This window comes from Heptranchias perlo, chromosome 8 (assembly GCF_035084215.1).
Source record: "Heptranchias perlo isolate sHepPer1 chromosome 8, sHepPer1.hap1, whole genome shotgun sequence".
Classification (NCBI taxonomy): domain Eukaryota; kingdom Metazoa; phylum Chordata; class Chondrichthyes; order Hexanchiformes; family Hexanchidae; genus Heptranchias; species Heptranchias perlo.
The window spans coordinates 31,842,217-31,858,329 of NC_090332.1; the positions used below are offsets into that span (position 1 = coordinate 31,842,217).

Sequence of the window (16,113 nt, forward strand, 5' to 3'; positions counted from 1 at the left end):
TATTATCCTTGGTAGATCCGTGGCAGGCTGTTCAATGCCTTCAACAATTGTTGGAGCTCAGAAATCATCTTTTCTTTAAATGATGGGGCCCTGAAGTCTGCATCTATGTCATCTTCAGCAGAGCTAGGATATGAGACCACCCTCCATTTAGCTCTTCCCTTAGCCTTTCTTGCCACCTCATCATCTCCTGCTCACTTGAGATCAGTGAATCAAAATCACGATCTAAGTCATGCGGGTTGCTGGTTTCTGTGACATGTGACATGGTGAAAGCAAGTAACAGTGCAGTGTAATCAAGGTTTTCATCATCAGTCTGTCTGGCACTACCATTCGAGTCTGCTAACTAACCTCGAAAAAGGAGAGAGGAAAACAAGGGTTAGGATATTGTTTCAACAACAGCAACTACAACTTTAACACAGAAAAACGTGACAAGTAGCATTATGCCACACCAGGTTGTCATGTTCAGGAAATTATTAAGTGTGTAACTGAAAGAGTTAAGTAAAAAGAGAAGATATAAGGAAGATGCTGACAGACCCTACTCTGAAAGGCCTTCAGTTTGTGCATCTCTGATGCTGAGTGCTCTGTGTCAATGTCAATAGAGGCATTTTCCATTGGGATGACTGTCCCATTGAGTGGCAGCACATTCTCTTGTGCTGATTGCCTCCCTCCTGTTGTGTGCAAGCTTCTCCTGAAAGAGTGGAAGTGGGCAAATATGTGCCCTGGGCATGGACTTCTAACCCTCATCGTGTATGAGTCAGCTTTCCATAGTGTGCAGGATGACAGGAAGAAGTACCAAGTGTGGCCAGGAGAGAGAAGTAGTTGTGAAGGCAGTAGCAGCTTTTGAGGGGATGAGTGAAAGCAGAACGGGGGTGAATGAAGTCCTCCATACTGATTTATGGACAACCACGAGAAGCAGGAAAGGGAAGGATTGATTTTGCAGAGGCAAAGGAAGGGCCTGCAAACTGTGCAGAAAGAATGAGGGATGTGAAAGAGAATCCTACTTTGGTTAGATCATTCTTCTTCTTTCTGGACTGTAGTTAGGTCCTGGAAAAAATGCTCTTTTCATTCACATGTTATGCCACCTCCTGCTATGCCTGTTTATCAACTTACCCTGGCTCCTGCCAACTATCCAAGTGGAAGAGAACTTCCCTTTCTCATAAATTGCTCCACCAGCATCTCCACGGTTAAGAACATGAAAACATAAGAAATAGGAGAAGGAGTAGGCCATACGGCCCCTCAAGCCAGTTCCATCACTCAATAAGATCATGGCTGCTCTTCTACCTCAACTCCACTTTCCTGCCTATCCCCATATCCCTTGATTCCCTTAGTTTCCAAAAATCTATCAATCTCAAGTCATTGAATATATTCAACAGCCCTCTGGGATAGAGAATTCCAGAGATTGAAGAATTCCAGAGTGTGAAGAAATTTTTCCTCATCTCGGTCCTAAATGGCCTACCTCTTATCTTGAGACTATGACCCCCCTAGTCCTAGACTCTCCAGCTGGGGGAAACAGCCTCTCAGCATCTGCCATGTTAAGCCCTCAAGCCTACAGTTGTATCTCAAAACATAAGTGTGCTGCCAGAACATTTATTCACCTCAGGCATCTTCCTGCCGCTCCCCAGTGTTGCTTTGGCCACAAAACAATTCACCACCTGTTTATGCTGCTGCAGGCCCTTAAACACCTGCAGCAGCACTTGATTTCCCACAGCCTAATTGGCGAACTGCCTATAGGAAGCACGTTTTGCATTGGCAGCTTGCCTACCACATGCAAAGCAGGGATGACCTAAAAACTGGGTCCCCCGCCAATTCCTCCAGACAGCCATTGCTTTTGCCATGCCCATCTCTTGTCAGTTTCACCAGGGAAACCAAAACTGACCCTATCAACTCTAGAGATGACAAAAGCATTCAGAATGGCTCCAGCAGTGGAGAGTCTGAGGTAGGTATGGAGGTGGCCAATATTGTAGAGGTAGAAATAGGCAGTATTGGTTATGGATAGGATGTGGGGATTGAAGGTCAGCTCGGGATTGAACAGGATGCCAATGTAATCCATGGTATGTGTTTTGGACATTAAGCATTGCTTGAGCAGAGTGCAGACAGGAAAATCTGGCAGAGAGGATCGCAAAGTTTTATTTTAATATTTATATATGATGCTTTGACATGCTTATATTTCATATGACTACACCAACACATTATGTAGCACCCTTAATTCTCATTCTTCATTTATCATTAATCTTTACATTATTGTTGCTTTTCTATTCATTTAAAGTAATCTTCCATAAGAATTTGGTGAGAAACCATCCTTTTTATTGTAATACTTTTCATCAAAAAATCTAAAATCACCAACTCATCAAATGTAATGTGTGATGTGTTTGGTCCTGGGACATCTTAGAAGGATATATTCCAGCCTATGAGATCTTACTCTCAACTCCTCTACATCCACACAATAAACTGGGTTAATTCTATAACTATCATAGCAGTTGACATATACAGGACAACCTGTGATTGTGGTGGACTAGTTGGTATTCATGTGTCTTGCATTTCAAATATACTTGGTGGGTATTTCTTAGAAAGAAGGCATACAATTCTATTATGTGTATCTGTATAATGATTGTGCTGTATTTTTGTCAACTTTTATATTCTTAAAGTACTTAAATGGAAAGGGGAAATTTAGAAAAACAATTGAGAATGTGTATTATGAACCTCTCGAGTTTAGCTAATCAAAAGGAATGAAAAGATCTATTTACTGCTTTCAGTAATGTAATGTGTTTTGCTCCCCAGTGCCCCAGTACAGAGCACCATTCAGTGTAACCAGCAACTTGACAACAATTTATGTGGACTGGAGTCAAACATTCCAGCTGAATGGACAGCTTAGAGAGTATGTGCTGACAGAGAACAATGCCCGGATCTACAGTGGCTTTGACAGCAGATTGCATATTCCAAGAACGTCTGAAAAGAGTTAGTTCAAAAAACTGTTCTATTTTTCCTCTTCACAATTCAATCAGTTAATGCTACTTTATGGTTATCACTCAAGAGGGACACTCCTATAGCATACTGCTGTAAAACAACATTTAGCTTTATACATTATTAAAAGCTTTCTGAGTTTATAGAACAGCTTGCCAGTCATGGGGGGCCTAATTTGGCCTGGCGGCCTCGCCGGCAATAGCACTCAAGTAGGTCATGAGGGGACGAGGAGAACGGGAGGGTGGCTTACATGGGCTGGCAGCCGTTCTCGGGAGTGCTGTGGAGACGGGAAGAGAATGAAGATAAATATTTTTCTTCTTTCACTTCTTCTTTGATTGCCCTCTTACTGTTATAGTACTGAAATAATATTTTTTTGTTTTGTTTAGCCTCTGCTGCTATGCTTTTTTATAGGTCTATCTTTTCCTCTCAATTGCCCTTTTAACTTGTTTCTGCATTTTCTTATATTCATCCAAGGAATTCTGTCCCCTTTCTCTCTATAAAATGTGAAGGTCATTTTTCTTCTTTATATCACTTGTAATTTATTAATCTATTTAAATCTAACCCGGCCATTTACTGCCCTATTAGCATCAGTAAAATGAAGGAAGGAAGATGGTGGTGGGCCTTCTTCTTGAACCACTGCAGTCCTTAGTGATGGTGGTCTCACAATGGTTTTAGGTGGAAGGAGTCATCAACCTGCTATTAAGCAACACCCACTCACCAATAACCTACTGCTCAGTTTGGATTCCACCAGAACCACTCAACTCCAGATCACATCACAGCCATGATCCAGATATGGACGCAAAAGCTGAATACCCGGGGAGAGGTTCCAAGCAGCTTCAGCTGCTTCATCAATGACCTTCCCTCTGCCACAAGGTCAGGAGTGGGGCTGTTCGTTAATGATTTGACAGTGTTCAGCTCCATTCACAATTTATTTGATTAGAAAGCAGCCCTTGCCAACCTAGATAAATATCCAGGCTTTGGCTGATAGGTGGCAGGTAACATTCACGCCACATAAGTGCAGGTAATGACCATCTCGAACAAGAGAAAGTCCAGGCATCTCCCCTTGACCTTCAATGACACCACCATCGTTAAGTGCCCACAATCAATATGCTGGGGGTCACCACTGACCAGAAACAGAACTAGACCAACCATATCAACACCACTGTTACAAGAGCTGGACAGAGGCTGGGTACTCTGCAACAAACGACTCATCTCCTGACCCCTCAGAGCTTCTCCACCATCAACAAGGTTTGCGTCAGAAGTGTGTTGGAATACTCATCACCCACCTGGATGAGTACAGCCGGAACAACACTCAAGAAGCTCGATCCCATCTAGGTCAGAGCAGCTAACTTGATCGGGCTATTTCAAAATCGCCTCCATCCCCTGTAACCTCTACACCAAGAGGAAGAACACCATCCCAAGTTTCCCTCCAAGTTACGACTTGGACATATGTCACAGTTCCTTCATCATCGCTGGGTCAATATCCTGGAATTCCCTACCTAACACCATTGTGGGGGCACCATCACCAAAGGACTGCAGTGGTTGAAAAAGAAGGCCACCACATTCTCAGGGCAGCTAGAGATGATTAATAACTGCAGCATTGCCAGCATCACTCACATCCCAAAAACAAATACTAAAAAGAAGAGGGACATTTTTTTTAGTCTGAGCCTATTAATTTTCAATGTGGAATTATCCTGCGTGCTCAGCATTATACCGTTAAAGGTGTTTCATGCTTCCTCTACTGAAGTGCTGTTAATCAACCTCTGCCAATCTATTTACTTTTTAGTCCTTCTAAAGTTATATACCTAGCTCCTGGTCTTAGGTATTTTTGACTGCCAGATAATGTTAAACTTTATCATTCTATGGTTGCTGTCCCTCTCTGGTGCTACGTCTTCCATTTCTTCTACATTATCCGGATCATTGATAAATACCAGGTCAAGATGAGCATTGCCTCTCATTGCGTCCTTGACAGACTGGGGGTAAAATTGACTTTAATGGAAAGGAAAATCAGGCAAGGTGTATAATGGGCGGCCGACCTGTTACAGCCTGCTTTGTGCCCCCACCAAGGTTGTATTTTACCCACACTGTGTTATTAAATAGCATGCGGACACCATTGGAAGCATGGGAGCATTGAATCGACCTTTATCTGCATTGTATGTTTATTCATAAAAGTTCTGGCTTGTTCTGGTACAACTATATCAAAAATCTGAAATCTAAATTAAAGATTAATTTAGTTTTAATATTTAAATAATTTGTAAGGAACATAGTGTGGAATTTAATATTTATGAACAAAAAGTGTGTGCGTCTGTGTGTATTGCAGGGTATTTATTTTTGAACTATCCCTGTGAGCACTCTGTTGTGCCTCAGGCAAAGGTAAAATTTCAGTGTAACTTCCTCACCCCCATGTACCCATATGCCCATTGTTCACTATTTACTAATGCCTATTTTTGCAACAGCACAAAGAGTGCATTTGTTTTTGCTGTTGGGGAAAAATATTTGTAAAACTTTGAGCTTAAATGGAATTATAATTATTTGATGTTATTTGTTGTAGCTTTTCTATTCCAAGTTCTATGTACGACAGATATGGGAAGTGACAGTACCCCCATCATCAAATATAACACAGCAACAGGTTTAGGTAAGTAAGTTCCACATTCGCTTTGTTTAAATCACTTGCACGTAATTAACTTTTTATTTTTTTTATCGGTGGAGGTATAAATTTTTTAAATTATCTGAAGTCTTGTGTAGGTTAAACAAAGAAAACTAATAAACCCACATATGTAAACATTGTATAAACTACTGCCAATTATTAGCAAAATCAAATATAGATGAATCTGGTAATATCAGCTATACTTAGAATAATTTGCTGTAGTTCAACACAATTTTCAGTTTGGTTCCCAATCTGTTTAGAGCCTATACATGCTACAGCAATGTAACATCTGGTGTATAAGTTATATTGTGTCGAAGTTGTCCTTCAATTTACAGTTCTCCTTTCAGTAAAAACCCTTTAAGCAGCAACCCCTATTTTAGAGCAACTTAAACAGGCATGAGCATGCATGAAGTTTTAATTTATATACCAGATTTCACATACATAGCATGACTAATCACTAAAAGTTTCATGTGTCTCTGATCTCACTCAGCCAGTCCATGTAGCAAAGGGGTGAGGGAGGACTCGGACCAACATTTCCTTAAAACGGAATGTTTGGATGGTAGAGGTAAGATTAAAAATATCCACTATGAGGTCTGTGACAGATGGATTATTGAAGTGCCTTTCAAAGTTAAGAGCTGTTAATATTATGGAAATTCTACATTTAAAATTCCCTCTGTAGAAGGGCAAATGTAGGAGTAGCATGGGACAGTTCCATTACACATGCATTAAAGTGCTCCATAATCATGGCATCTGCAACATCTGCTATCACGACACCTCATGTAGTGGAGTCACATAGATGTGAAAGAAGCTTTGCAAATAATTTTGAATCAAATAAAACAAGTATTAACTATACAGAAGTCACCATGTAGAGATTACCAGTTAATTCAATAAGAAGGCTCTGATTTTCTTCCAACAGTTTTTCAATAATAGAACTACGAAGAATCTCTAATACATGCATGCTTGTTTTTTTTTACCCCCACCCCAAAAAAATTAGCTGAGAATATTTTTATGATTTGCAGGAAAGTTCATATCTTCTTTTTGTTTTAAAGGTCCTATACTGCCCACTATTGATGGGAAGACAGGAGTGCCACAATCAAACACTCCATTCTACAATGAATTGTGGTTCATTATACTAATGGCGATTCTTGGGTTACTGTTTGTGGCTATATTCTTGGCCATCCTACTGCAAAGGGCAGTAAATAAACAACCATACAAGCGAGAGAGGCCACCTTTAATTCCACTGCAGAAGAGGACTAACCTGCCCAATGAATCCTTCATGGTAAGTTTTTTGGCAGTCTTCTGTTATTATCAGCTATAAATTATGAAGACACACTGCACCAGGCACTGCTAGAGTTTCAGATTTTTTTATGTTTGTTCTCAGGATCTGGGAAACACTGGCTAGGCCTTAGTAATTGCCTATTTCTAGTTACTCTGAGAAGGTGGTGGTGGGCCGTCTCCTTGAATCACTGCAGTCCTTGTGGTGGTGATGGCAATCTTGCAATGATGTTAGGTAGGCAATTCCAAGATAGTGACCCAACGATGATGAAGGAGCAGCAATATATGTCCAAATCAGGATGGTGTGTGACTTGGAGGGGAACTTGGAGGTGATGGTCTTCCCGTAACATTGCTGCTTTTGTCCTTCTTGGTGGTAGAGATTGCAGGAGAGGGAGGTACTCTCAAAGTAACCTTGGTGAATTGCTGCAGTGTATCTTGTAGTTCATATATACTGTAACCACAGTACACTAGTGATGGAGGGCATGGATACGAAGGAGTATAAATTCATATTGGGCTGAAGAGCAAAATGGGCGATAGTGAATTGGCAGCCCATTTTGCACTCTGCCCAATTTTATTTTCCATTGACTTCACCCCACCTGCAAGAAACTCAGGGACATATACAATATGGAAATTCATGTGGCAATATTTTGTAATCTATATTCTTTAGTTTACTTTAAAGTAGTTTACGGGGTTATCTCCCTCTGGAAGTATGGCTCAAAACATTAGGGTTTGCATATGACATGCTTCTAAGCATGATGTGTTTGGGCAGAGGAGTTAGGGGACCGAATGCGTCAGCAGTCAGTCAAGGATTGTTGGTTCCTTGTAGACCAGCTTGATTTTCCAGTGTGGGGTTAGGAGGGGTGCACAGTCATGATGATAGGGGCAATAGACAGAGGTGGAGGAGAGGGAAATGGGGCAGAGGTGACAAAGGTGGTGGGGACCAACAGACATAGGATTTTTAAATATTTTTAATTGGGGCCTTCCGTTCAGTGCTTGTTCCAAACAGTGCTATGTAGTTGTAGCGCTGTTCAGATGCTCCAGTCCTATAATGGGTAGACCCCCCCCTCCAAAAAATTTTTCAGGGCCTTAATGAGCATTATGCATAGTTTATATGCAAGCTCCCAGTGCTGGCTGGTTGTATTGGGGCACACTAAGCACTGTAGGAGCATTGCAGGCCCAGGCCTCCACATCTGATAATACAAGGAGAAGACACCTAATCTGTTTCAGCACACTGAGCACCCACCATCAGATTAATGCCCCTAAGTAATCACTGCAAAGTATTTATTATTCTGTACAAGGTGCTAAGCAAAGAACAGTTGGAATGTACTTTTGCTACTTTTTTTTCAATTTTCTCCCTTCTCTTGAAGTTGCTGACTTTTGCTGGAGTACTGTTCCACAGGCTGCTTGATCAAGTGGCTATTCTTTGGCTTGAACTTTGACAGGAAGTGTCAGCAGGTTATACCATCATGGGGTGGGGTGGGGGGGTTCTGCTCACATTCAAGCCCTGTATCCTGTACTCATCCAATGTCTACATATGTACACTTGCCAACAGAGGTCACTGGATAGCAATCAAGAACAGTAATTCTGGCTGATGTTTTCTCTCAACAGCCAGGGGCCAGTTACAACAATTGTAGCTACCTCAGCCGAGATCAAGGGAGTAATTTTAACCCCCAAGAACAGGTGGGTTGGGGGGCGGATGGGCAGTAAAAATAGTTTGATTTTGGAGCGGGACTGCATCCCGGCTCCAACGACCCAGTTCTGGGTTTAACCCAGGCACATTTGGATGCGTGTGCCCAACAGAAACCCAGGAGTCCCGTCCCCAATTAAAGCCGGCAGGCCGATATTTAAGGGGGCAATGTACCTCGTTGCGATGATTGAGGCACTTCATTTTTTTGTGTATTAAAAATGTCAAACAAATTTAACCTTACCTGTTCGGGATTCCCATCACTTCTGATTCACGTCTGGTGAAACCAGGCAGGAAGGGCCGGAACCATAAGGTGAGTGCCTTTATTGCACTGCTTGTGGGCCAGGAGGGAGTAGGAGTGCATTATCCAGGCCCAGCAAGCTCACCTGGCGTGATTAATAAGACCCTCCCCTTCGATGGTGTACCCCACCCCCGATGTGCACCCCGCCCCCCCCATGGTGGGCCCCCCCCTCAATGGTGGACCCACCTCCGATCTTCTCCAAGACCCACCCGATACCATCCACGTTCCCCCCCCCCAATTTCTTCCATGACCCATGATCTATCTTTCCCTCCCCCTCTCCGATTCACGGCTCCTTTCCCTCCTGACAGACAGCCAACCTGTCAACCTGGCACATGGGAAACCCGGAAGCACAAATACTTGCCTCCAATTGAGTTGCGATCGCGGAATGCGATGCACTCACCTGACTTCCGGGTTCCCCATGCAAATATCTACACATGAGCTGGATTCTGGGCTCTGACTAAAATCATGCCCCAGGTAACTCAGCATAGACTTGGAGTCAAACATGTGCTGTCATGTTTAGTAACACACCGGCCAATGCTGTTACTCAGTAGGCCATCGGGGAAAGTTACCTTTGCACTTTTACATTTGGTATCACTCAGTGCAAATGAAAAGTAAGTTCTGTCCAAGTTCAACAAATTGCGATTAATTGTAAAGTGTACTATTAAACAACAAACATCTCAAGCATTAGCCAGCTAAATATTTAAGAAAGTCCAGGTGGTTAAAGAAAAATTAACGGTGAAATCCTCTTTTAAGATAATGGGGGTGAATTTGCTCAGAGCTTCTCCTACTCTGCTGCTATAACTACAGAAGAAATGTAGCAGAAACCCTATTTGCCTGCATAAAGAGGATTTCTGCCACACTTCCGCCAAAGTTACTGTGGTAGACTTGGAGAATCTCCGAGGAAATTCACCCCAATGTGTTGCTTTTTTCTAACAGAATCGAACACATTTACCTTGAGTTTGTCTATAATCAGTGGAAACTACATGTTTTGCCTCTTCACCACTCTCTTTTATAGTTCAGACTTCTGACAGTGTTTGTATCTTATGCCTGAAATTTTTTTTACACGTTTGTATTGACCCTGAAGAAATCCTGAAGAGTACTATCTACCTGCTGGAATGTTCACTTAAGATCAACACAGATAAGATCCAACTACTGTTTATGGTTAACATTTACAATATTCTAATCTACTGTTTTATTGGATTTTCTTCCTTGACAATATTAACATTTTCCTTGGCAAATTTTATCAGGATCCCATTACTCACTAGAACTATGAATCCTTTCAAACATTCTGTCTATATTGAATATTTTTACCTATGCTTTAATTTCAACTGAATTTTCTTTTCTTTTTTCCTCAATTTATTCTGTGATGTTTCCTGGCCAAGAAAAACTCTAATGCCGATAATGCCAGTAACCAGTATTCTAATATAGCAACATTGCACGTTCCTATTGTATCTACCCCACAAGTGGAACAAGCACCCACAGGGAGGGTAAGTCTCTCCGTTTTTTTGAGAAACCGGTGCAGGAGGTGAGTGAGGCCTGTTTGAAAAGTAAAGCTCCATTTCCATCACTTGCAGTTTTGTTAACAATTTTGCACTGTTGCAGTATGCAATTTACAAGGATGGAAGGGAGAGAGAAAAATAATTTCTATCTATTTTTCCCTTGTACCCCAATGAATCAAGTGCATTGAAACAATATGTAAAATTAACAACATTGTTAAAGTCCGATTGCATTGAAGCTGATAAATATTTCTGTATCTACCTCTCTAATGGAATTATCATCCCACTCCTTCAAGGGGGAGAGCCTTCTTCAACCATACTTGCCTTCTGACAACATATGGCTGTTAATTTTCCAAGCACGTGCTGGCAGTGGGGAACGCCCCCTATCGCCGCAGATTTTCTGCTATGCACAGCTGGAGGGGAGAGGTTCCCTGCTGTCAGGGCATACTTGGAAAATTACCCCAACCTAGACCAAGGATTTATCTAATGACCTCCCTGATCTGCATGGCGGTTACCCTGAAAATCTTTTAAGGTAGTATTAAATAGTTATGTGAAATCAGATTCAAGACATGACATGTAAAAAAAATCAAATTGTCTCCCTACGTGTGGTAAGTGCATACATTAAGAATTCAAGGTTTTCTATCTAGGGAAAGATCATATTGTCAAGAGTCACATTTACTAACTGCACCATCTTGTGTACCATGAATGGAATGTAGCTGTTAAACTCTTCTTCTCTTCTCAGTTTGACCCTATTGCAGCACCCTCTGATGCTTCAAGTTCTGTCACACTTAAAAGTTATACAATATGTTTTGAGGTATGCCTGAGAGTATGTGGCCAAATATATACTGCAGTGTGAAAATGCGATGGAGCCTGATTAGCTGAACTAATTGCATGATTTTGTCTTGAATGCAGTGCATGCAGAGTTTACAGCCTCATTAATATTATTAAAGAGGCACTGTCATCGTGGAAAAGTGTTTGCCAAACTTTAAAAAAAATTTGTATACAAATGCAAGATGCAATGATAAATTTCATCAAAGCACATTCCCCACTCTCTCATGCATAGATTGTTTATCCATTCTTCCTACGCAAGTAAAAAAATAGGTTTGATAAACAGCTATTAATGAAGACAGTGCTCTTTTAAACAACCCTGATACAATCATTGTGGAATTGTGATAGTTCACTGTAACTATTGTGATGATACATGGCACTCATGTGGATCATGTAGTGGATGAGAAGTATCATTTGAAGTCAATAATACCTTTTGTTTCTAAAGTAGTAATGCAATGAAGAACATGATGTTACTCAACCCCACTTTAATATCTAGATTCCAGCTTTGGCTTAGTGGTAGCACTCTTACTTGAGTCAGAAGGTTGTGGGTTCAATTCCCACTCCAAGTATTTGAGCATATAATCTAGACTGACACCTCAACGTATTACCGAGGGAGTCAATTTTCAGATGATGTGCTAAACCGAGACTCTGCCCTCTCAAATAGATGCAAAAAATCCCATAGTACTGTTTAAAGAAGAGCAACTTCCTGATCCTACATCTGCGCTGCTTATTGACCCTCCTCGCTTAGATGAAAGGCGTCACCTCCGACGGTGCAGCGCTCCCTCAGTGTTAGCCTAGATTTTGCGCTCAAGTCTCTGGAGTGGGACTTGAACCCACAACCTTCTGACTCAGTGACGCAAGTGCTGCCAACTAAGTCAAGGTTGACACCTCAGAAAGTCAGGTCAGTTGTTTACCGTAATGACAGTAAAGGGCTTTGGGCGGATGAGCACCTGGAGGAGGGTAGTGGGACCCTTGATTGAGGTAGTGTCGTCAAAAAGCAGATGAGCTAATCCTTGAATTAGCCAATAGCATCCACAACCTGTGGGCAATGAGGCAGCTGCAGTATATAACAAGTCAATGAAAGAGCAAAAGCTTCGGCAATAATTGCCCGATTATGATGATCAGCGGTAAATTAAAATAAATAAGCTAATAACACAGTGTCCTAATTGGAAAATAAGAGGGGTGGAAGTCCTGGTTTATTTCCACAGCTTCGAAGGTCTTATGCCCGGCCATCTGAAAATTCTCCCATTATATTTTTTTAACCTGAGTTAGAAATGTTTAGTTTCTAAGACTTGCCATTCTGTGTATCATACTGATGTCTGGCTCCACACTAATAGGTTTTTCAAAACCTAATCAATATTGGGTAGATTTTCTGATTGGTTACACCTCTAAATGGGTGTAAAATGGTTGTAAATATGAACTGAGATCTGTTACACCAGAGCCCCACTTAATTTTTCTGTCAGGTTTTCATGTGGCACCACAAGTGGGCACCCATTTATCAAATTGCACCCAATTGCAATATCTAAATGAGGTACCAATGATGTAATTATAGGACCACACAATTTCCAAGAGTTTTCTGCATAATAGTATTGAGTCATAAACGTGCCCATATAAGGACTAACTTTGTAAAAAAACTTATTGGGTTCTAAAATGTTTTGCTAGGGCCTGTGTTGTATTACAAAGTGCAATGAAAAAAATGTACAAGACGTCTTATCGCTGTGTTTTGAGATTGTTTTAGCACTATTTTGATTTTTAATCCTTTTTTCCATGTCAGCAGTTAATTGCTCAAAAAGCTTTGTACCAAGTATTTTGGCACTCCAGTTTTTTGAAATGTCCACTATAGTGGGACAATGGCTTGCCCAGTTGGAATTATCCTTTACTTGTGTTTCATGGAGGAGAAAAGGAGGAGCAACAGAGGGATACCTGGCAGCTTAGGCTGCATCACAGACAGACCACATCCACCCAATGGTACCCTCACACCTGCATTTATAGGCAAAGGCCCCCAGGAAGACAGCAACAAAGTTGTGCCATCTGCTGCAAGGACACTGCAGCCAATATGTGCTATAGGTATGGTACTGCCAATGACAGTAACAGTCACCTGTTCCCTCAAGTTCTCTGCGTCCACCTCTTTTCAGAATGTTGTATTGCAGTTCTGTGGGAAGAGTGCCCTTTGGTGGCGAGCAAGGCTACCTCCTCTCAAACACTTTGCAGCACCGTCTCCATTTTGCCAACCATCAAACAAGGATTTGAATATTGTGCTGCTCCATTCCTTGGCAAAAGACACAGTTTTGCAGCTCTACTGGGCACCAGCCATTGGGCGTGGCTAGGCATTTTTTACCTAACGAATCTTTAAAAAGGCTGAAAATACATAAATACTGTAAGTCTTCAAAAAGGCTACCAACATTTTTATCCCCCTAGTCAATCAATAAACTTTAAGTGGTCACATTTCATTTTATTTATGACTCATTGTAGGCAACTCTTATAATTTCCTAGCCTTTTCTGTCTCAAATTCATGGACAAAGAGGGAAATTAATGTTTCATAAATTGGTTCTGACAAACTCTAGTCCTACCCTCCACCTGATCTAATTGGTTGATACTGAGAAGAGTATATGGGGGGGGAATAATTTTCAACTTTGCCGCCTGGGTGGTAATCTGGTGGAGCAGATCACACACCCTTTATAGAACCCGCCTGATTATTGTTCCATGGAAATAGCACTTCAAAGATCCAATCAACGGCCTGAAGTTTGCAATAGTTATCAATGTTTATCAACAATTAATAGACTATAAAGATTTTTTTATATTCGTTCATGGGATGTGGGCGTCGCTGGCAAGGCCAGCATGTATTGTCGATCCTTCATAATAATAATGTGTAAGAATGTACTGATCTGATGTGGTCTTCATCAAGTAATACTGAAGCTGTACTACAAATCTGGTAAAGGGTTTGTTGTAGTGGTATTGAATCTGTGTTCAATGCGACTACATGCCCAGAACTGATGCATGCAGTTCCTGATCCGGTACCATTACATTACTAATTCCTAATGCTAATTACTAATAGTAGTTATTAATAATTGTTTTGACTTATAGGGACTAACAGATACAAAAATCGCAGGACGTAGATCTCACATCAGTAATTGCAGCATGTCTGTGCTACGTGTGCCAAGCCAGAGTCAGCTGAGCCACGCCTGTTCCCAGACTTCCCTGCACCGCAGTGTCAGTCAGCTGATCGATACTCATGACAAAAAATCCCTGATCGAAGACACAGTTTGGGATTCCCTTGTACAGGGTCGTGACAGTGGAATGGTAATTAAATCATAAGTATGTATAGTAGTCATATGGTTACAAAACACTTCGAGGATGAAATTGGTTAATGCCAGTACTGCAAAATGGGCTGATAGCAAATCGGCAGCTCCGATTATACCGAGCCTGATTTTCTTTTCCATCGATGACAATGCAAAATAAAATCGGGCTCGCTGTAAAAGGGACTGATAATTTGCTATCAGCCCATTTTGCGTTGCTGCCATTAACCAATTTCACCGGCTTATTTTTTTAATGTAAGTGTGATGAAGAAAAGATGTTACTTTGAAATCATTGGATTAATCCCATTTCAGAGTAGGCCTGGGTCAATCTGGAATCCAATATAAACCATAATTATTCATGAAGTGATTCATTAGATATAAAAAGAAAAAAACTGCAAATGCTGGAAATCCATAATGAAAACAGAGAATGCTAGAAATACACAGTGATCCATCAACATTTGAAAAGATAGGAAAAGATGGTTTCATTACATGATTGAATTCGATGTGTATCAAACCATACTATTTGACTGAGTGAAAGTCTAATCCCGTACAAGCATTTGCGGTTGTTGTAAATGCATGATGCTTATCTAATGTGATTTTTATTTCTCTTTCAGTACCCAGATGATGAAGAACTATTGGAGTCAATTAAAGGCTTTAGTACAGTTACAAAAGAGCACACGATATTCACAGACACCCAGTTATAAGAAGAATTATCACAGACCATGCTGGGATTCCTGTTGCTTTAAAGTACTGTTTGAAGCATATTTGTTTCTAGACTGCACTGTATGTGTTGAGAAATAAATGATTTAATTATATGTATTTAGCAAATCAAAGATAACCAGTTGATGGTCACCATTGTCAGTATCCTGCGGCATTTGGGTTGCTTTCAATCGATTTTCATTCTGGCGTAGTTCTCGATTTCACTAGTCATAGTCCATGATGTGATAGACTTGTTTTCCAGCAGAGGGCCCCCATGTTAGTAGGACTTGGTGCTGAACATATCACCCAACCTTGCCTGAAGTAATTTGCATCTTTTTGATAAAATAAAGTATTATAAGTACTTTAAAGTGCTTGCATTCAAAATCTAAACTGTGACTTCTACACAAACTCATCATTGTACAAACTAGCTCTGTCAGCTTTTGCATACGGTACAGTTGGCATAATCCTTCACTATACACAGGGGCAGATTTTCTGAGGCTCTGCTCCAGCAGGGCCTTGATTGCAGTGGGTGACTTATCAGTAAATCACAGGTCTTTTGCTAGTAATTTTCCATCCGGTGACATTTATGGGAGGAAAATTGCTGGCAGTGCACCTGTGATTTTCTGATAAGTCAGCCACAGAGTACAAAGCCCAACCAATGACGCGGGGCCTGAGAAAGTTTCGCGCAGGTAATATAGCCTTGTGGGATCTCTTTAATTTTCATACAATCATGAAAAACTTTGATCCAAACTGTGCATGCTCTTATCTATCCAAGGCTAAAAACTAAGAGGAAGTACCTAGGTTGAGAGGGAGCAGTGCTGGATCTTAGTACCAGTAATTGACAATGGCAACTTTGTGGGCCAAAGTCTTGACATTTGAAGTAGGCCTGGACTCAGGATCACAAAGTATCATGTAAAAGACCATAGCTA

The 16,113-nt window shown here is 41.1% G+C and overlaps 1 protein-coding gene across 1 annotated transcript in view; it reads left to right on the plus strand.

The window, feature by feature from the left end:
- ush2a (Usher syndrome 2A (autosomal recessive, mild)) overlaps positions 1 to 15,189 on the plus strand; it is a 744,800-nt gene extending 729,611 nt beyond the window's left edge. The window contains exons 72-76 of the mRNA XM_067989549.1: positions 2,776 to 2,952; positions 5,510 to 5,593; positions 6,655 to 6,884; positions 14,274 to 14,489; positions 15,100 to 15,189. Of these exons, the coding sequence (XP_067845650.1) occupies positions 2,776 to 2,952; positions 5,510 to 5,593; positions 6,655 to 6,884; positions 14,274 to 14,489; positions 15,100 to 15,189 (797 nt within the window). The remainder of the gene's footprint in view (positions 1 to 2,775; positions 2,953 to 5,509; positions 5,594 to 6,654; positions 6,885 to 14,273; positions 14,490 to 15,099) is intronic.
- Positions 15,190 to 16,113: the final 924 nt, after the last annotated feature.